This window comes from Cyrtonyx montezumae, unplaced genomic scaffold, assembly GCF_038088225.1.
Source record: "Cyrtonyx montezumae isolate F1298 unplaced genomic scaffold, pur_monq_1.0 scaffold_13, whole genome shotgun sequence".
Classification (NCBI taxonomy): Eukaryota; Metazoa; Chordata; class Aves; order Galliformes; family Odontophoridae; genus Cyrtonyx; species Cyrtonyx montezumae.
In genome coordinates this window covers 27,011,263-27,034,180 of record NW_027071859.1, presented here as the reverse complement: position 1 = coordinate 27,034,180, position 22,918 = coordinate 27,011,263, and the positions used below count along the sequence as shown (strand labels likewise).

The following is a 22,918-nucleotide window of genomic DNA, read 5'->3' as shown; positions in this document are numbered from 1 at the left end:
AACTTCAAGCCAGATGCTTGAATCCTGGTAATGGGATGTCAGTATACTTCAAACAAACTGTCATTTCCTGGAACTTTCCAATGGCTTGCTCAATAGAAACAGGAGAATATTTATGGCACAGAACAAAGCCCATAATATTAAGGGACTGGCTCGGGTAATTCTACATCTCCTCATTTATCTGTAGATGAGGCAACAGCTTGCTTTCTTCAGGACTACTTTGTAACAACTTACTTTCATTGCATTTGCAATTCATTCTGCAGATTTTGTCCACTGTCCACTGATAGGAAGGGGCGGAGGAAAGGCAATACTTTCCGATTGCCACCTGCACCTGCAGTCAGTTACTTGTAGCAATGGCTGTGGGAAGTGCACCTTCAGCCACTCCCTCAGAAGGTTTGTCTTAGCAGGTACTACAGCACTAAACATTGTTTAGAAAAACAAAAACAAAACAAAAAAAAAGACCTAAGGGCTATAAATGAACAATTCAGACTGAAAATTAACAACCTGTTTTGAATCCTTTCCTCCCATAACATTCTTCATGATTGTTTCAGTAAAAGTATGGATAAAACATGGCTTGAATTTTTTACTTTTTCTTTCATACTACTCACATCTACAGGCTTATCATCTGCAGCACGAGAAGCAATCTGAGTCCTTCCCTGAAAGTCAATGGTGAATTTTTCATCAGTCTGCTTTCTCTCAATTACATTACAATCCAAATACAGGGAAATGATCCCCGACTGCACGCTAATACCAAGTTTATGCCACTGCCGATCGAACAATGGATAAATTTCTCGACTCTTAAAAGTGTAATGTAGTATATTCCCCTGAGCAGATTTGGTCATATACTCCACAACCTTTTTTGAACCATCCAGAAGCACAGAGATCTGAAAGCAAAATGAAACAGAAAAAATGTTCATTTAGAAGTCAGAAAAGGAGAGTTAAACACATTTATAAGCTATATATAATAAAAACACTTCAATTGAGAAGGAAATATGAAGCTTTTTTTAGGTCACTTTGTAAAAATATATCAGCCACATGCATGCCCTCTACTCTAGTTTGCAGTCTTAACTGAATAAATTTTCTTAAATTTTTGTCATTCCTACAATAAATTATCAACTATTTCAGAGTAGCCTGTTTATTCTGTGTATACTGTAGCTAAATTCAATGGTAAAACATCAAGCAAGTTATATTTGTCATATTGCATGAGAAAAAAAAAACCTACAAAAACTAATTAAAGGATAAATACGACAGAGACAACTCTAACCTCGGGAGTATCATGCTGATTTAAGATTTGCCATATATACCAACGCTCTTTCTTGGTACTTCGCCGTATCCGGAATGTAGCAACTAGAGAGTATTCTTCAGGAAGCCCATTTGGAAATACTTGCCTACAATAGAATGAAAAGAAAGGGGAAAAAAAAAGAGAGAGAGAGAAAAAAGTATATTAATTATTCTTATGTACACATATAAACATTCTTTAAGAGGAATGAACAGAAGTAACACCTGGTGAAATCAGTGCTCACTCGCACTCAAAGAATTTCATTGTCTTCAGTATTCAGAAACACCTCCTCTTAAGTTCTCATGCTCAAAAATACAATTCAATCTATTTAAAAGAATGACCAAAAATTTACCTAATAATGCCTCACTTCTTTTTTTTCCTCTATTAAAATGTTAAAATAGTATGAATAGATGTCTTAAAAGAGCTGCTAGAAAATCAGTGTCATACATGAACAATCTTTAAAACACTACTTTCCCAAAATGTATTTTTCTGGGGACAGTGGAACAAGTTTCCAAGAGAATTTGTAAATAATTTGTGAAGGATTATGGGATAATCTCCATCCTTGGATGCCTTTGAAACTCAGAAGGAGATGGCTCATAATACTAACATGTTTTAACTTATTGTTTCTGTTTTGAGTAGCAGATTAGATCCAGTGACCTCCATTGCCAATGACTTGGATGTTTTGAATATTAGAACAACTGGACTTCAGCAGACTCAAGCAAAAATAAGGAACATATTTCTGAATGACTGCCTTGCTGCACTTGATTTCATTATCCCTTTTTCATTTGAGATATGCCACTAAAAACGTGCCTGACTTGCTACCCAATTCACAAAATGTGGCAGAACACCGCTTCTATGAACTTCAGGAAAAGTTTGTATTTAAAAAAAAAAAATGTTGCAGAAGTCAGGCTGTAACTCAGCTCTACAGATTGTTAATTATTAAATGTATACTAAATCTGAAATACGCAAATGTGGATGGTTTCATCAATTTTTTTAAATTCATTTTTTATTTTATTTGTTCTGATTATTTATTTTCTAAAACTGAGGTGAAAGAAAAACTACAGACACAAATACCTAAAATGTTAATGTTGAGTTTTTTACATTTGGAACAGCACTGTTCACTGAACAGCAACATTGCGTTGCCCAACTAACTACCCTGGAAAAGATATGCCATGGATCACAATGAAGAAAACCTGAGGGCCCCACTCAGGAGAAAAATTTGCTTCGTTTTTCATCCCCTGATCATTTGAAGTAAATAAAACTACAAATGGGATTATAATTACACAGTAATGTGGTATAAAGGAATTTTATTTTTTTAAATACAAAATGAAAGAGGAAAGCACCAGCTGACAAGACAATAACTGCACCACCCTCCTTAGAAGGCAGTGCATTTCAGTTCACTTAGGATGTCAGGAAAAATGCCTTCTCTCAAGAAAGGTCTGCTCTAAATCATCCCAAAGGGCTTCCTTATGGACTAACACCTCTTTAACGTCCCTTATCCTGGAATCACATTTCTTTGGCATATTTCCATCACCTGATTCCTGTTTTGATCCCCGGACCAAATTGGCTGCTCTCCCACATTGTCAGCAGACCCATATGCATTGCTGCACAGTTACAGATGTTTTATTGTCAAAAGGCAAGGCAGAAGTGAACAGGATTTGCGGTACTTAAATCCTAGATTTCATCCTACTCCATACTTTCTTTAAGGCATAAGGAGTATGTATGACTTCTCAATATATAACTTCATTCAATATTACTGAAACACAAGTGCATCTCAGTAAACTATCTGGATATAGGACTGGCCCTATGGTCTACCACATCTTGGGCAGTCTGAGGACATGGCAGCTCAGATTTACAGCTGTAATCTACACAGGACATCTGGCTGTAGGAGCATTTGTTTAGCTCTCCAAAAGCAACTAGCATTCCCAGTTAAATTCTTTATTAGGAGACACGTAGGAGTTTGTATCAATGGGCAAAGGGCAAACAACTGTGGGAGGGAAATGATCAGAAGTCTTCATCAAATGAAAGAAGGAGAAACCATGATTGGTATGACATGTCTAAAAAACATACGGAAGTAATTTCTGAACATGCTAGGCATTCTAGTAAACATAGAGCACGCTTCTTTTCCATTGTATCCTATTACTGTAAGCCTCCCTCACAGTGCTATCTGAACAGATAATAGTATTAGTCTTCTAAAATTCTGTTTCTTTCAGAATATTCTCAAAAAATGTTCTGCATGAATGCAAATTATACAAAACAATCTATCTTTTTTTTTATCATATTATTTGGAAACAAAAGTTCTCAGGTATAGGTCAGCACTATTAAGGAAAGTGGGAGTTGATTCATCATTGGTGTGATAGAGAAAATTGCTTTAAGAAAAATGAAAAAAACACAAAAGGCTAAATAAATTCCCAATGACGCTACACTAATTTCAGTGAAGTCAACAGAAGAAAGTAAGAAATAAGTAGAAATAGATCAAGGATTAATTTAGAAAGATTAACAAAATAATTTAGTAGTTCTGGAGGCCAACGGATCCAGTCACCTGCTCCAAGCAGGGCAACCTGAAAATTTGCTCCAGTTATTATGAGCTCTGTCCAGATGAGCTTTGGAAGACTCCATAGGTGCAGAATATTTTACGAATCTTCTGGGAAACCTGTTCCAGTGCTTGGCCATGCACACAGTGAATTTATCTAATTTTAACCAACATCTAGTTGGAATTTCATTTGCTATATCTTGTGCCTGTTGCCTCTTGGTCTTTCACTGTGAACCTTTGACAGGAGTCTATTTCTAGTCTCCCCATAACATAGATGTAGGGAGCAACGAGGTCTTCCCTGAGGCTCTTCTCCCCCAGGTTAGACAAGGCCAGCTCCCCTGGCCTCTCCACACATGCCATGAGTTCTAGCCTTGCAACAATTTTGGGCCTCCACTGGACTCACTCCAGTGAGCTCTTCTCTGCTTTCCTCTCCTGGGAAGCACTAAATTGGACACCAAACTTCAGATGCAGTCTCACAAGTGACAGTGATCTCCTTCCCTGACTTAACAGACCTAAACTGGGGGTGTTAGTTGACAGCTGTCTGAACACAAGCCAGCAGTGTGCCCAGGTGGCCAGAAAGGCCAATGGCATATTGGCTTGCATCAGAAATAGCGTAGCCAGCAGAACTAGGGAAGTTACCATCCCTCTAGAGCTGTTGAGGATGCACCTTGAGAACTGAGTTCAGTTTTGAGTCCCACACTACAAGACTTTGAGGCCCTGGAGCAAGTCCACTGAAGGGCAACAAAGCTGATGAAGGGTCTGGAGCACAAGACTTAAGAGAAGCAGCTGAGGGAACCCAGAATGTTCAGTCTGGAGAAAAGGAAGTTCAGGGGAGACTTTACATATCTCTACAATTACCTGAAAGCAGGTTGTGTTGAGATAGGTGTCAACCTCCCAGGTAACTAGTGAAACAAGAGATATTGGCCTCAAGTTGTGCAAGGGAAGGTTCAGGTTGCATATTAGGAAAAATTTCTTCTCTGAAAGACTGGTAATGCATTGGAACAGGCTTCCCAGGGAAGTGGTGGAGATGTGCACACCCTGGAGGTGTGCAAGAAACGTGCAGATCTTGCACTTGGGTCTCAGTAGGCATGGTGGTGATAGGTTGATGGTCAGACTTGATGCTCTTAGAGGTCTTACCCAACCAAGATCCTATGATCGTATCTTGCTAGAATAGCTGAAAATGTAGTTAGCCTTTTCACCACAAGGACACTTAGCACAGGCTGCAGTTCTGTAGGGCTGCTATCTGAGCAGACATTACATTAGGACATGTAATGTCCTATGGAGAGAGTCCTTCTCTTACACTGAACTTTGTGTTTGCTTTTGCTGAATTTTAGATCACTAAACAAAATTTTTACAGCATGGTTAGCAGTGATATAAACAAATAGCAAATCGATACTGTTAAATGAACTAATAGTATAGGTTTACTATGCATCAGAAAAAAACACAGAATATCACTCTTTGCATAGAAGACAGTCTAAGATCATGCTTTACACTTACCTGCACAGTATAATGCAAAATACCACTAATTTTATATAGAAATACTGTGTACTGAAGACCAAACTGAACAGAAACAGTATCTTTATTCTCCAATTAGTGTTCTCATTCTTTAACGATGTGAACAGTACTTGCTTACCAAAGTCATTAAAAGATGCTTTAAAATTATGTGCTTTACATTCAACCCTCTAGTCAGATATAAGGTAAACAAACAAAAAACTGGGTAAAATTCTTAGAAAACAAGCATGCTATCTAACTACCATACACAATTTCCTCTAGGTTCTTATTCCTTGAATGACTTCAATTGAAAAAACAAAAATCAGGCATCTAGCCTTGAAATTACTTAGGCACAGATGATCACTAAGATAGCATAGCAAAATTGCTGTATTCCTCCCATTACATCTTCTACTCTGTAAAGCTCAGTTACAGATTTTTCAGAAATCACATAAAATGTATATGTTCTAAACAATAAATATAAAATGACAACTGATAGCAAGGAAAAAAAGCTGGAATAGAAACATCAATATAAAACCTCTTAATCATGAAAAAAGAAAAATAATCAGAATATTGAACTTAAACTTCAGCCTTTTAATGTTTAATATACTGTTTCACCTGGTTGCATCTGTCAACTTTTAAAAAGAATTGGCATGAAAAACTAATGAGGCATCACATGCAGGGTGAAAACAATAAAGAAGTAGCATTAAACATTATTAAACATGTTGCACATGTCCACAGATGAAAAGTACTTCATCAGAGTATTTACTCTATTCTACGTGGCACAGGGAGAAGAGCAATAGAATAAAGGACAGAGAATAAGAAAGAAACCTGAACCAAGCTCATCACAGAGTCTTACAGTTGAAAGGCACAAATATGGAGACCATTAACTTCGGTTAGCACTCCCTGTTATCTAAGCCAAAAGCAGTAAGGGAAATAAGCGGTCTTAAGAAAGCTTCAACATGAGCTCCAGCATTGCAGAAACATGAGTAGTAATTAGCAAATATCTAAAATAATCTATGAAGAAGAGAGTAAAAGAGAATTTACAGGTTAAAACAAGCATGCAAATATGATTTCCAATTCAGGGGATGCTTACAGGGTTTTCTGGACACAAGTGTTTGAAGTATCTGTATGATCAGATAGTGGGAGAAAAACTTTCACAAGAAACATCCTTATCACCGAGATGAGAATCAAGTTCCCCCATTTGTATTGGGCTTCCTCAGCTTAGGACAACCCAAATCAGGTATTATTCCTGGATGATCTGGACTAGTTTAACCTTCAAGACTGGTTAATTGATCTTCTTCCCCTCTCCAACACTGAAGCCAATCATGATCACTGGGACTTGTGTTGAATTCAGTGCTGTCCAAGTTTGCTATGCGCAACTGAAGCATAGACAGTGGCTTAGGCACCTCTGGGATTACAGGCAGAGTCAAGGCATCTCAACACACTTCCATGCTAAATGAAATTTGGGTGGGAGCTAAATGCCTGACTGCTTCAGCCACGGTGCTTCTATGCTTAGCTGGAGTTTATGTCCAGATGCCTAGGAAAATTTTGTCCCCAAATGATTCATTCTAGGTGCCACCAGGGGTTAGGTGGTGCTTCAGAACAGACATTTTGAATCATTCCCTGAGACTCAGGCGCCTGAAGTCTGACTAAATTATATGTTGGGTGGAATTTAGACAGTTTTGATTTCTCTCTGTTTGCATTGTCAGTAGTATATAATAAAAAAAGGAAAGTTGATGAATGGAGCACTCTGTTCTCAAAGCAAAGCACACCCTTGGTGGAAATTGCTGAAAACAATTGCAGGAATTACAACACATGAACTGAACTCATGTACTGAATTCCTACCACCCTAGCTTGCTGGATTGAGGTGTACTATAAATTATAGACAATCCAGATGCCAGACTAGGGAGGCAAAAGAAAACAAGAAGGAGAATTGTTAAGGCATTATTAGGAAGTAGATATGTTACAAATTCAGGTAGCCAGGTTTATCTTCATATTCCACAGACTGAAACATCAGGTAAATACATCTGGAATGGTAATAAATACACAATGACATCACGGCACCATCCATGTGCCACTCTATCAAAGAGTTTGTACGTAAGAGTTGCAAAGAGTTTTGTTGCATTCTTCCTATTTTAATGAAACAAATTTAACTATAATTTTCCCTAAAAACAGGTCCCGTGGTGCAAGTACAGCACAGACCGTACATTACGAGATTATTAGGAAAGTATTTTCCATGAACTTTGCAATCCTTTTTGTGCATTCCTTTCTAAAGTTTGTCTTGATCAAGTATTGACAGATTTTTGGCAAAAATATTTGCTTGTTCATTCATATCCTCAAAAGTTCAGAACATTTCTGAAACACAGATACCATCTGGTTCTCCTACCACTACCATACTAAATGAAGTAATTATGAATGAATTAACTGTGTATTCACTGAGCTATAAACAGTTTTAGTTCTATCTTTGTAAAGCAGCATTGGGTTACCCCTATCAAATTTAGTAAGGCAATCCTTTATTTACCTTTTGTTTTTATTTTTTAAAAAAGCACTAATGGAAAAGTAGCATCTATTTTTAAATCTTAAGAACTCTAATTGTTCCATATCAGATGAGAATATACTACAGTATATGACAAACTTCCGTATTTACAAGTATCAATGAAACCTCCAGCCTGCTGAATATCTTCCAGGAAGAGAAAGATGAGCCAACTTACATTTCCTGAGATTGAAGTGAGAGATGTTTAGAGTTTATGGCAAGATATATCTTTTCCAGCTGACATATACCATTACCTGGTATATGTCACTTGTAACATGACAATGTTACAGTAATTTGGAGACCAGAGCTCGCGGTGTTAGTTTAAACAACTTTCCTATCATGGGTGATGATTTATATAGTACCACGTTGACTGAGACATTGAAATCTTAACCTTCTTGCATTCACTAAAGGAAGTCAAGCTGAGATCAGTTATGAAGAAAAAAGCAAAGTAATCCAATTAAAAAAAAATCCATACTATTCGCAGTATTTTTACATCAACTTACTACATTCTTGACTCTCATTTTTTGCATAACTTCACCGGTGCAATAGGAAGGGAAATAACTACTTAGAACAACTTGTCAGTCTCTACCTAGAAAGGGTATTATGAATTCTTCACAAATAAAAGTTAAGAACAGCTGTTTGTCACCCAAAATAAGAAATAATTTCCCTCCCATCCATCTTCCTCAAATCACACTAAGATGCGCTATGCAGTTTCATGTTACATTAGGCCTCAAGTTGTTTTCATATGACATGTTATATGATGCAACTTAAGGGAAACTATTCAGACAGCTTAAGAGTTATTAATTACTTAGGCAGAGAACAACCCACTCAGAAAATGTACCACTGAATGCAAAGCTGCTGCAAATTATTTTAACACTTAGAAAAGAGATTTACCTAATTTTTTTTAAACTTTAGCATGTGCCTGTTTTTATCTTTTGAACAGGTATAGATTATCACTTCTAAAATAGAGGAGACTTAAATGACTTTTTTTTTTTTTTTTTTTTTTTTTGCTGAAAGCTCATGTCATTATTAAAGAAATTTTGAAGGACATTAAATTTTTTTTTTTTTAAATAGAAATATAAAACCTATTAGGTCTGCTCAGAAAAGGTTTTCCCTAGTGTTTACAGAAGTATTTTGCAACCTTATTTATATGAACTCTTTGTGAACTCCTAGTCCTACTAGAGTCAAAAGCTACTCTCCCAATGATTTCAAACAAGTCACGCTAACAAACTGTGTCTGCTTTTAAGTTTGGTCACTTTGTCAACATTTAAGTTATCCGAAAAAACATCCAGAAGTAGTAATAGCTACACTATTAGAAGTAGTAACAAATAACGATGGAAATGCAAAATGCAGCATTTTTTCTTCTCATTTTCCCAAGTAGAATTCTGCAGACTGATAAAGATTTGAGAAGATTCAGATCAACAGTTTGGCTTTTGCAGTCTTATCTTGGGGAAAGCAATTTTCAACACTTCTCTGAGGCAGTCATAAATACATTTGCCACGTTCAATTTGGATATATGTTTTAAGAATCAAATAGGTCTGAGAGTAAAACCATGAATTTTCCTTCTATCTGGAAAACAAATGTAGAACTGAATAAAAAATATAATATCTTATTAATAAATACTAAGACATTAAAAAGATGATTAAATAGGTTCAGAAACTATAAAATAATTTTTTGAAGCAGCATGTTTATACTTCAAAACTATAATACCTTTTTGAATGCTGCACGCTAAATTAAGCTGCTCTAGTCAGCAGAAAATTTCTCTCCATGTTAGAGGAACACAGAATGACAACCAGTGAACATGGTAATGAAAGATGAAGAAGGTAAAGGATGAAAGCCAGTACCTGACTAGATGAGCAAGCTAAAATTTTACTCAAAGTAATCTCATAGTCTGAAGGATCCTCCCACACTTGCACTGGCACAGATTCAAGAAAAGCCAACGCAACAGAGTGGATGCAATACATATACTGTAGTAAGTTGCCTTAGTGCAAAGCCAATAAAGGAAATGTATATTGGGCAGGCATCGAGATATTCCTCCAGATGCTTTTGAGCTAATTTATCAAATAGCATGATTACTTGTGATTCAGAAAGACTGAAGTCAATCTATATATTTTGCTCTGGTTACACTGACTATTTATTTTTCTTAGGATATGATCAGAGACAAGTAAACATACCCCGGTGGTGTCTGAGGAACTGAAAAAATCACATTTCCTCAAAATCTGCTTTTTCCTACTTATGACTCTTCCTGGTGTCCTTCTGTGTCGTGCTGCTCAAATCAGATTGGCTTTCAATCTGTCAGCATCACTTACAAAGCACACACAGAGACTTCCTAATGTTGGTAGCAGAAAGCAACCAAACCCACCCTCTGTTGTTCCAGTTTGATTTTCTATCCCGATGCTTCACATACATGTGTTCATAGCTGCGGAAGTGTGGTGACACCTCTGGAGCTGACACTGATGCATCAGTAATTGATACCTTCAGTTCCAGGTGCCCCTTCTCACAAGGATGTTTCATGAAGAAGTTACACCCATCCTACACTTTTAGAGTCTAGTGAAGACAGTAATGTTACAAAGTGTCCTTTCTCTGAATATTTCTTTGTATCCCATAGATGCTAGATAGTTAATAATAATAGTAGTGAACAATTATACTATACTATTATTATTAACTATCGAAGAATAGTTAAGAAAGAGATTCCTCTGGTACCAGTATTCATTACCCTACCAATGTGAAGCCAGAGAAAATGTAAAATAATTCAAAAGAAAACTGGTCTTTTGTGCTCTTATCATCACCTGTCAGGAATCATGCTCTTCTTAGATATATACCTCATTCTTCTTTCCTTTCTGTAGCTAAATGTTGGGAAAAAAAAGAATTTTAACTAGTTCACACATATGAACAGGGTCGTTTTGTCCAATATGAACTCTCAGAAACCTTAAGTACCTTCCTTATTCAGAACCACATGAGTAAATTGATAATGTCTGTAAGAGAAACACATTTTTTGACATATTTTTGGCAAGCAGTACACAAAAACTGGACAAAGCTTTCTTTTCTTTAGGTTAATATGAATGGTTGAATTTGGAGAAATGTAACGAGCTGTCAATTACCTAGGTGGACTTTGCTTAAAATTTAGACTTACCTAAAAGAATGGCAGAGGTTGAAGTTTTCCTCAAGTCATTCAATATTTATATCAAGCTTTTTAACATTTGTTTACATTATCTCTCAAGGTTGTTTTGTTACGCCAAATATTCTGAAATGCAGTTCTGGTAGACTTCCCCCCCACTTATGGTAACATTCAAGAGAAGAGGATGTGAACGTGAGTACTTTTAAAGGAACTTTACATACTTTTTTTTAACATCTATCCCTGCGTCTTTATTTAGGCATTTGACGAGCAGCTCTATAATTAATATGGTCCTTCTAGTTTGCTCCCAGAAATGGGACAAAGTCAACAGATCTAGCTGTTAGAAAAGTTTCTTACTTGTCAATCTTAGAATTGAATGAGAGATTAACCTTTTCATGCTAAATATGATTCCCTATGTTGGACTTCAGTTATTCAGCTGAGCAAGAAACCCACTGAAGATGTCACAAGAAAAAAATAATTAAAAAAAAATTACTGTAACCTCTGAGAGTCAACTGGCAGCAAAAATTGCTCTGCATGCATTTTTACATGCTTCCCACACTGAAGCAAGACAGATGATGCACATCATACTTTAGGGAAGAGTGAGGAAAAAAAACCAAAACTATGTTTCTTTCTCCTTATTCTGGCCATATTAATACACCCTTCACTAGAGGAGGGAGAAATGTGACCACCCATTTTTCTTTGAAAGTTTTCACAGCCAATTTACCAGAACTGTACAGATGTTTGGATTGTTATCTAGAGATATTGATTCCAGAAATAGAATGGTCTTTTTAGTTTTGTAGGATTAATCTACTCAAGAAGAGTTTCACTTTAAGAGCCGTTTACATTCTACCATTTCACATGCTAGTCCTGTGAGAACTACCACATATCTCTGCATGATCTTGTGCTATCCAACCAAAATGTGTTGCTTCTTTATTACTCTCAGTTTCTAGCTGTTTAGTCTTCCTCACCTTCATCCCAAACGTGCGCTACATTTTAGCAATGAATCACTGGAACAAATGCTAATGAAGCGAGTTACTGATTACACTTGGAATAGGTTCACTCCTTCCTTGCCCGGTACATGCTGCCAGGTCCTGGACAACCTGGGAGGTGATAGAAGACAAACCATCTCACAGGATAGCATAAATAATATGAAAACTCTGGGTGGTGGTAACAGTGAACACGATAAATTGGTTGTTGGTGGAAAGGGAGAGCTAAAAGCAATGTTGTGTGGAGTGCAGCTGAATGAAACTAAAGGATGTTTCTTTTCCTAACCACTTCAAATAATTGCTTGGATAACTATCCTCCTCAGCACTCAGCAATGCCTACTAATAAACTCAGTCTGGGCTGCAGCCACAAGCAGGCCATGCTGAAGTGTTTTTGAAAAAAGGCACAGACAACACTGAAGATACTGCAGCCTATGACATGGTTTTAGATGGACATTCCTGTCCATCAGGATTCTCCCCTAAAAAGAAAGCATAAGGAGTGAAGATTGTATTACAGAAGAGATTGGAGTAGGAAAGGTTAATGATACCAGATACCAGAGGACTGACCCGAAATAAGTAGCTCTGTCAGCTGCAAGTGTGAAGCTACAGAGACAGAACATGCCTTTGCTTTAACACCCCCTACATACAACACGTCTAGTCTATGAATATTTAAACCTAGTGTTTGGCTTATAATATGAAGGAGAAATAGATAATGAGACCTTTTACAGTCGGTAAAAACTGGTAATATTCATGGTTTCTAAGTGAATGAATCTGAAAATAAAAAATCAATAATAAATCTGCATCTCATAGAAAGACAGAATAGAATTTTAATAAACTGGAGATAAATACATCTCTGAAGTCCCAGGATTTAGAAATGAGTTGTCTAATTGAAGTCAAATAAATTAAAAAAAAAACAATCAACATTATCTAAACACAGTTTGGCCTACGACTCACGCTTTCTGTAACAATGAGATTTCGGCAAGTTGCAGATTATATGGGGTTAAAATATATCAAGCTAAAAAATATCAACATTGCATTGCTATCTGCTGAGTCATAACTATGTTTAACAGGATGGGATGAGGACTTGCAACTTGCCAACCCTGTTACTATCTGACCCAGCTGGGAAACAGCCAGGTATTCTCTTTAAAGGACTAGGAGAGAAACCAGAAAAGCTTAAACAGTGACAGGGTCTTGCATTAGACCAAAGACAGAAGCATTGAAAGGAGACTTCAACCAGTGGTCGCTGTAGATAAGGGAAGAGAGTTTGGTCTCTCCTTTATTTAGATTTTTTCTAAGCATCACATTAAAAATAAATTAATAAATTAAAAAGCACAACACCAAACATAATTTGAAAGATCACTGAATAGTACAGGGAGCCTTTCTCAGACGGGGGACACAAGCCAGATGCTTTATATACAAGTATCTTTGCTTGAGATATTGTGTGTTTACAAACTTCTCAAACTTCTCTGGAGTGCAGGCTCCACTCCGTAAAAAACCATTTAATAAAACAATGCATGTTATTCCATTAACTGTTGTCTTATTTGATATTGAATCATCTATGCTAAATCAATGTGAAATTAAAAGAACTAAAATAAAAGCTTTTTTTTTTCACAGAAGGCTGAGACTGAAATCTTTACTGCTGATTAAAATTCCATGAACACTAAATTATCTATTAGAAACCACAGTCTAAAATGCTAAAGACTTATAATAGTAAAGAAAGTATCGCTAATATTTTACACTGTAAGAAACTATACCATGTAAGTGTTTTCCAATAATGCTTTCAAGATTTTGAAAATACTTAGCGTGCTCACAGCCTTATGGCAAAAATAATATTATCACTATTAATTTAATTGGTTGACAATGATATTAAATATCCAATGTTATGATAATCTATAACAAATAAATTAGGAAATAGGAACAAAATAAAGATATTTCTTACAGGATAGTCTACAATTGATTAGGAAGGGTTGGACTTGATGATCTCTAGAGGTCCTTCCGACCCCTACAATTCTGTGATTCTTTGAAATACACATTTACTTCTATATTTACACTTTCCAGTACTTAAGAGAAGCCTATAAGCCCAAGGAAGAGTGATTTTCTGCACAATCTGATAGTGAGAACAAGGGGGAATAGCTTTAAACTAAAAGAGGGGAAATATAAGGTAGATGTTAAGAAATTCCTGGAGACAGAGTGCTTTGAGGCCCTGGCACAGTTGTGGATGCTCCATCCTGGAGGCATTCAAGACCAGATTGCTTGAGAGGCAGCCTGATCTAGTAGCTGGCAAGCCTGTCCATGGCAGGAGGAATGGAATTAGATTGTCTTTAAGGTCCTTTCCAACCCAAGCTATTCCATGACTTCATGAGAAAAAAAAAATCAAACTATTTAAAGAGTTTGCAATTAATTGCAATAACAAATATTAGAATGCTGTTTAAAAAAATAGTGTAATCTTGGTTATAATATGGATTCATACTAGCAGTGAGAAATGAAGCAATGAAGTAAGGCTGTGGTGTTACTCTCCAGAGCTATCAAGAACTCCAACCACTTCGTGAGTCATGACTTTCCATGAAATCATATCAGCTATCTCTAATCACAAAGTGCTTTTTGTATTCCCTCTTAATATTTTCACAACAAACCAATCTTACAGTTATGTAACTTCCTGGCAGTGTAGCCTGCTTACACATACTAATACAGTCATTTACCACTTCCTAAATTTAAAGAAACTCCTGCGGAAAGGGAGCTACCTTATGAAAAATAAGAAATCATTTTAAAGTCTATGCCCCTTTTTTAATAAAAACAACTGTCTGATAGCATTTCTTGTATTTAAAATTTTGTATGATGAATGTCTGAAAATGTTATTTCTGAACTACTCCTGCATCCTATCTACTATTTATTTTTGGTCCTGTTGTGGTATCTTTTCTACCAGTGTCCACATGATGATTCTTATGAGCTATCATCTTTATCAAGTATTGTTCATACAGTAATCAAACTTCTATAGTATAGTACTATATTACTATAGTAACCTCCTATTCTCAATTGCCTGTAACTAAACTTCACAGGATATACTTTTTAAAAAGCTACTTTCCTACCCCTGAAGATTTGTTTCCATGCAGCACCTCTACCCACAAAGTGTGCAAACATTATCAATCCTGCAGATTTCAGCTGCTTGATGTCAATCTTGAGCCCTATCAGTAACCTGCAGAACTGCAGGTGCTGCACTCCAGCAAAACTACATCCAGCATGACAAGGGCCTGAGTGCAAGGTTGGACATGGAAGTACAATACCTACTTCACATTTTGCCCAACAATTCCTTTTATAATAATAATCAGGAGCATACCATAGTCATACAATCCTTACAGTTGGAAGGGACCTTTAAACGTCATCTAGTTCGTCTCCCCTGCAATGAACAAGGACACCACAGCTAGATCAGGTTGCTCAGGTCCTGATCCAGCCTAACCTTGAAAGTCTCCAGGGACAGGACATCAACCACATCACTGGGCAACCTGTTCCAGCGCCTCACCACTCTCATCGAAAAATTTTTTCCTTCTATCTAACCTAAATCTACCCTCTTTAAGCTTGAAACCATTTCCCCTTGTTCTATCACTGCAGACTCTGCTAAAGAGTCTGTTCTCTTCTTTCCCTGTAACTCCCCTTTAAATACAGAAAGACCTCTATCAGGTCACCCCAGAGTTTTCTCCAGGCTGAACAGCCCCAACTCCTTCAGCCTGTCCTCATAAGAGAAGTGTTCCATCCCTTGGATCGTTTTTTGTGTCCCTCGTCTGGACATGCTCCAACAGATCTATGTCTCTCTTGTACTATGGACTCCACATCTGGACACAGTACTCCAGGAGTGACCTCATTAGTGCAGAGTAGAGAATCAGGATCACCTCCCTCAACCTGCTGGCCATCCTTCTTTTGATGCAGCCCAGGGTACGGTTGTCTTTCTGGACAGCAAGGGCACACTGCTGGCTCACGTCCGGCTTATCATCAGTATCCCCAGGTCTTTTTTGACAGGGCTGTGCTCAATCCTTCCATCCCCCAGCTTGTATTGCTGGAGAGGGTTGCCTTGACACAGATGCAGCACCTTGCGTTTGGATTTGCTGAACCTCATGAGATTCACCTGGCCCCACTGCTCATACCTGTCTAACACATACATGCATACATACCTATATAGTCTATATACAACTTATTTATTTACGTTCCTAGATCACTTTAAATCAGTACACATTTAACCTCCTGAAGTGCTCACTAACAAATGGAGACAGATTCTGTAAGATACAAGTACAGCAAGTATAAATGCTATCTGTATGGCCACTTCTCAAGACTAGACTGAGACTGCAAAAGACTCTGTACATGTGCACTGAACTCCAGTTGACACCCAGGACTCCAAGTGAAAAATCCAGGGCATGATGAACCATACAGTTTATGCAAAATTAAAGTAGTATTAGTAATTATTTGGTTATTTATCTCCATCTGTAAAGCATGTTTTATGATTAAAAACTGCAAAGAGCTAAGCACGCAGACATGCTGGAGAGCAAAAGCCTTTCACAACCCACTGAAAATAAAGGAAAATCGGCATAATGAAAAAAAGGACCAGGGAGCTTTAAGAGTGCCCATAAACTATTTTTAGACAGGAAAGCTAAAAATTGAGAAGCAAGGTGGGGGAAGGGAATGACATTTTTTTATGACATCTTTAAACACCAAAGCCCCAGCATAGACACAGGTGTAAAAGCACAAATATCTTTCTGTAGGTGTAATTTTTGTCACTGGGAAAAATGCCTGACAGCATAGCTTATACAAACTACATTTCTCAAAGTGTTAAATCATAATAGCCACAGAATAAGCTCTGATTTATTACAGTTTTTTCAGTCTGCTGATAAATGACTTATGAAGCACATGGCACCACTACTTCAGCTGAAGAAATTATATGAATTCGACAAAGGCACTTCAATTCTCTCAGTCCAATTAGCACAACTGATAAATTATCTTTCAATCTCTACTTCTATAGTACAGTATAAAAGAGAAAATCTATCATCAGCCACATGCATTATAGATAGAATATTTCATTCCATCTGGCATGGTAGCTTGTGACATTGCTGTATATGCCCATATTTCTTCTTGATGCCAACAAAACTTCAAATTATATTGATTTTGCAACTGTATTTTTGGTCTAAGAGTATTCTTGCTGGAATTCTTATCAATTGCAGTTCTTTTTATCCCTAGTCTGCAGCCTCTTTACTAGTTCATACTATTACCTCGCCCTAGACTTAGGGGATCGTTAAAAAACAAAAAACAAAAAACAAGAAAACAAACAAACAAACAAAAAAAGCAATACCACAAAGGCTTTATAAGTCAACATGTCTGGCAGGGAGAAAAAGATCAACTCTTTCAAGACTTCCCCACAGTAAGGCTTCACTTAAGGTTCTTTAACTAGCATACCACTAAATTAAACTGCATCTAAGTTTTTGAACAATGGTCATACAGAAGTGTTCAGGTAAACTGCTTTTGTTGGTTCTGAAAATTAATGCCAGAATAAATGCGTCTAGCAATACTGGATCAGATAGCAAAGATGAAAGCAAGTAAAACAGTAAAATCAATTACTGTCTGAAATTTAGTTTAGTTTTTTTATTATTATTATTATTATTATTTATTTTTTAGAGCTGTTGGCATAGATATTGTAAACAGTCAGGCAGAAACAAGCCCAAATATGGGGGGAAAAAAAGATAATCCTGTGTCTTTGTTCTTCAAAAGAAGCACATCCCTATTCTTTTTCACAGAATCACTGGGGTTGGAAGGGATCTCTAGAGATCACGCAGTCCAACTCCCCTGCCAGAGCAGCTCCCTAGCCCAGGTTGCACAGGTAGGCGTCCAGGCGGGTCTGGAACGTCTCCAGAGAAGGAGACTCCACCACCTCTCTGTGCAGCTGTGCCAGCGCTCTGTCACTGCACTGTGAAGTTTGTGGCCATTTCTCCTCGTACTATTGCCACACACTGCAGAGAGGAATCCGGCCTCGTCCCTTTGCCTCCTGCTCCTTAGATATTTATATTTCATCCTAAGAGGCATCATTTTTCTTCTTAGTTATGAAGAAGAAGGAATTGGTGTTTACATGATAGGAAGAGCTCCAATCCATTTTTTCAATTGTACTCTCTTACCCTTCTATTTAATTTATAAAACACAATAAGTTTTCACGTTTCTAGAAATAAATACAGAATATATTATTTCAGTACCTTTAATCAGAATTGGAAAAAGTTATGTCATTACAGCTTCTGATCCACTATTTTGAAAGACCTGAAGAAAGCATCAGGATTTGTACTAAATTCAGGCTCCCACACTTGGGAAGTAAATTCCAGAGACAAGGCACTTTTCTTGAAAATACCCTGCAACCAGAATACCAGACATTGCAATCTTAGCATTGTTGGCTCAAACAGCTCAAATGATCTCAAATAAATATATGATTTAGGAAGGGAGAGGTGGCTTTTCTTAAATAGCTTTTTAATTTTTTAATTGAAAAAAGGCTAACAGGACTTCAAATAAGTTAAGATAAAAGTTGGTTAGCGAAACTGTAATTACTGCCACCAAACAGAGGTGCCATCTCATCTGCATTTTCACTAATACTTAACTGGATAATTACAGAAGTGTTAGATGAAACCTTTTAAAAACTGTCGAGTTGCACATCTATCCAATCTGTATCATAGTTAAGAAATATATATTAAAAAGTTGTGTATATATAACTAATATTTTTCAAGACGACAGCTGAACGTATCTCCACTTCCCAAAACACATGCAATACACAAAACTAATCAGAAGTTGTGCCCATGCAGATGTTCACTGATGGCTAAATTCTATATGAATCACTGGGTATTTGTTTGTTTGTTTTGGAGAAAGAAGTCCTAGAACTGTAAAATCACAGAATGGCTTAGGTTGGAAGGAACCTCAAAGATCACCCAGTTCCAACCCCACTATGGGATGCAGAGATCCGGCAGCCCAGAAAAACATACTGAAAAGTCACTCAGATATAGGTGCCTTTGGGAACAAAGTGCTAGCTATAAAAAGGCTTCTACAAGTGAGCACAGAAATTGACTAGCTACATGCTAGCTGGGTTCTGGAAATGTAATTTTGTATTACAGATATTGCAATTAAAAAAGTTTCCATCAAAAGCAAAAAAAAAATCCACATTCATATATATTCTTTCATCACTGATTTCTGTTTTTAGCTTGGGGTGGACTGACAAAATTGGTAACAGTATTTCTGCACTTGGTATCTAGACATGAAAGGGTGAAAATACTTTCTCTGAAATACAGCCCAAGCTACAGTCACAGCTCATTCAGCAGCAATAAATGACAGCAGTGCTGATGCAGCTCGGTAGTCCAAATACAGTCAAAATCCAAGATCTTTTCAGTATCTTAGACCAAATGTGGAAGGCATCTTAAAAAAGTCATGAGTAATCCAATTGCTGTAAATCTGAGAACATTCTAACAGCCAGCTCTGGCAATCACAACCAGTAAATTAATATGATTTAATTAAACCAAAATATAAAAAAAGAAAACAATGATGCCATTGAGATTTCAAAAGCAAGTTAAACCCATCTTAAAAACTTTCTGAAACTCAGATGAAAGCAATTTACTATTTTCCTTTTTGGCTTTGCACAAAAACTGCAGTGCAGAAAGAGTGGTCCCACCAGCAAGCCAGGGAAGTGGAAACAACCAACACCTGAAGCACTTTCAGAGAAGGACAGTGCAACTACTTCAGTATTTCACTAACTACTTTAAGACAACTAAAGAGCAAAGCCCAGCCTAACAAGCCTTACTCCAGAAGTTCTGAATATTGCTGACAAATCTGTGAGTTGCTGTCCGCATGGAGACCTGTGTGACTTGGCTGTCAGCAAGCACAAAGCCAAGCTAAAATACACTGCATTGGCAGTATGCATTAAACTCTAGCTAAAAAAATGCAATTCTATAATTTATAATTATTCTATATTTATAATTTATTTACTGAAATGAAATTAAAACATTATAACAATTCATATCATTATTATTGCATAACTAGATTGTCTACAATTCTGTATTTTTGAGATAATTTCTTTAGGATTCAGAGGCACATGTACATTACTTTAGCCAGGTGTATCGTGTACTAATGCTCACCTAAAAATTGCAATAAATAACTAACGGTATTTTAATTAAAAATAAAACAACAAAAAAAACCACTTCAATTCTGAAAACATTAACAGATTAGAATTACTTACTTACAGAGCACAAAAGTTACCCACCAACTACCTCAAGGCAAAACATATACAGAATTTTCTTCTAAGAAGAAATAAACAAATTGAACTAAAATTCAGCGTAAATAGACATAATCATTTTCCCAAGCTGACACTTCATTGTAAGTTATTTACAACATATAAATAGGTGCAACACTACTCCAGGTCCATTGAGAAAAAATTAAAATGGCATCACACAAGAAGAATGGCACAGCATAGCTTTCTATTACCCACACCGAGACTGAATGAATGACATGCAAGAGGAGATGTGCCAAGTTACTTGATACTCGCTAGTCAGCTTAATCAGATACTCTGAGTTTCCTGCAGGATGGATAACAAACACTGTCCTGCTGCTTACCGCACACCACGTCTACTAACATATCTTCTGAGACAGAACGATCCTAAAAACCTCTGAGCAGCTAATAAAACAACTGTTCTGGAACTGCACAGTCTGAAAAGAGCTAGGAGAGGATTTAAATAAAATAATATATTAGAAGATATTGGACATGGATATCCGAGATAAATTATAAAATTATGATGACAGGTATTTGAGTTCTTGCTTCACCATAAACCTACACTGTCACAGATTGATTTTGTACTCCTAACTGCCATATACCCGTATTTTTTAAATAACAGCATCTAAGTTCAGAAGAGTATCAGAAGTGCTCTGCATAAATACTTTAAAAAAAATGTCTGCAGTCTTATCTCAGCATCCGGAAGCTATAATATATTCAACATTTTAAATAAAAAAAGTAAATTCTTAATTATGACATGTGTTTCCCTCTGAGGACAGGTTTTAAAAAGCAAAAGCAAGGCTATGCCATTAAGAAATAAGACATAATGCAAATTCTGTAATATTTTTGCAATATCAAAACATTTTAGCTCTTTTGTTCTTTTTTCAAGGTGATACGTGTAAAAGGTGCCTTTCTAAAGAGACCTGGAAGTATAGCTCATGTTGTGTCTTATTAGCATCAGTAACACAGAATATTATTTTTCAGTTTAACCATATTCAAACATCAACACTTATGTTCATTTCAGCTTCATCCAACATTCACTTATCATTTCAGCTTCATCCAGCTTAAGTTCTTATCTACTGGATACTAACATCTAGGGGAAGTGGAAAGACTTCTACTTCAGGTTTTCTCAAAATACATACACAGAAGAAAACAATGGGGAGGAAGAGGAATATAAGAAACATAACAGGCACTAGCAAGGCCAAACCACCTGTCCTCCAGGTATTCCTTTCACTGAAATTCTTCGTCCCCTGCCCAAGTCACTCTGAAAAGAAAAACTCCCAATTTCCATTTTCCCCACTTCTGTCTCAAAAAGTCATCCTACTGCCATGAAGATGAACAGAAAAAACAACAAACAAGCTGATAAATTCCTCTCCCCATCATAAGGAAAGCAAGAATAGAAACATTCTTGCTTTCTAGAGGAGTTCCTTCCACTTGTGTTGGAAGAGTTAAGGCTTCCCTAAGGAGCAGCTATCACCCATGATATGACTTCACCCTTTTTCACTATTTTCATTAATAACTGGTTTAGAAAGATGAAATAAAATAACACAGACACCAGTATTCAGGCTTATTAATAAAAACAAGTAAAGAACACATTTTTCAGTCTTAGCATCTCAGAAAATAACAAGTTCTTAGAAATGACTTTTTCCTGAAAAGTAATATGAATTAAAAATAATTTCTTTAATCCATTCTTTTCATTTTCTAGTTTATTTTACTTCAGTTTTGTTATCTTCCTGCAGTTTCAGGAAAAAAAAATTCAGCTTGCAAAATGCATCTTTTGATTATACTCTTAGCTCTAGTATTCCCTATTTCTAAAGAAGGAAAACTGTCCCAACTTTTCTGTTACTGTCGTGATTTTCTACTTTTCTATATTCTCACTTTTATCTCAAATAAAAGTCCTGAAATAAATCTGTAAAAGTCTGGACGAGAGGAAGGTGCTACTAAGAGTAGAGCTCTCTCTGCATCTATTTTACGTAGTCATTTTTCTTTCAATAGAAAGCAAAGTATACTAGAAAATGCAGTGATTACTTTATATAATTTTGAAGAATTACACAAGCATACAAATTTAAGATTTACAGAACCTAATACTAGCAAAAAAAAAAATTGACTATAGTAAATCAAAAAAACAAAGTGATATTTCTTTAATCATTCTTCTTTCCCCAGGATCACTTCAGTGTCTGGGCCCCTCCACTTCTTCTTTCCACCTTCTCTTTAAGTTCCTGACCTCATGGTGCTCAACATCACTTCTCCCAGGATCCAACCAAAGGGGAATTCTGAGGGCTCGGGTGCGTTTTTTCTTACACAATCAAGAGCCAGAACTCTTGCACCAGATAATACCTAATACCCAACACAGTTGTTTCCCACGTTATCACAGGAACACACTGTACTGAATCTGCAGCCCCATGACTCAGAGCACATCGCAACCACGAAGCTCTGAAAAGATTCTCTCTCCACTGTCCAAGGATGTGGAACTTGAAACTACATTCCTAAGTGTAGCTCACCATCTCCTTGTCCTAGTGAAGTCTGAAATCTTCCCAGTTTCACTGGGCCTTACCCTCTCTACATCCTCCTTTTTACTTTTCATACAGTTTCTGCTTTTTGTTATATTTTGTGTCAGAATAGCACACTACCAAGTTTCATCTCTATAACCAGCCAGCCATTCTGCTGGTGAACAAAGGCGAGATGTCAAATTCACAGAAAAGATGCAACCATGAAAACA

General features: G+C 36.7%; 1 protein-coding gene across 1 annotated transcript in view; it reads right to left on the bottom strand.

The window, feature by feature from the left end:
• Positions 1 to 22,918, bottom strand: part of COL19A1 (collagen type XIX alpha 1 chain) — a 178,564-nt gene that overhangs the window by 145,502 nt on the left and 10,144 nt on the right. The window contains exons 5-6 of the mRNA XM_065730891.1: positions 1,262 to 1,385; positions 606 to 881 (exon numbers count right to left, since the gene is read on the bottom strand). Of these exons, the coding sequence (XP_065586963.1) occupies positions 606 to 881; positions 1,262 to 1,385 (400 nt within the window). The remainder of the gene's footprint in view (positions 1 to 605; positions 882 to 1,261; positions 1,386 to 22,918) is intronic.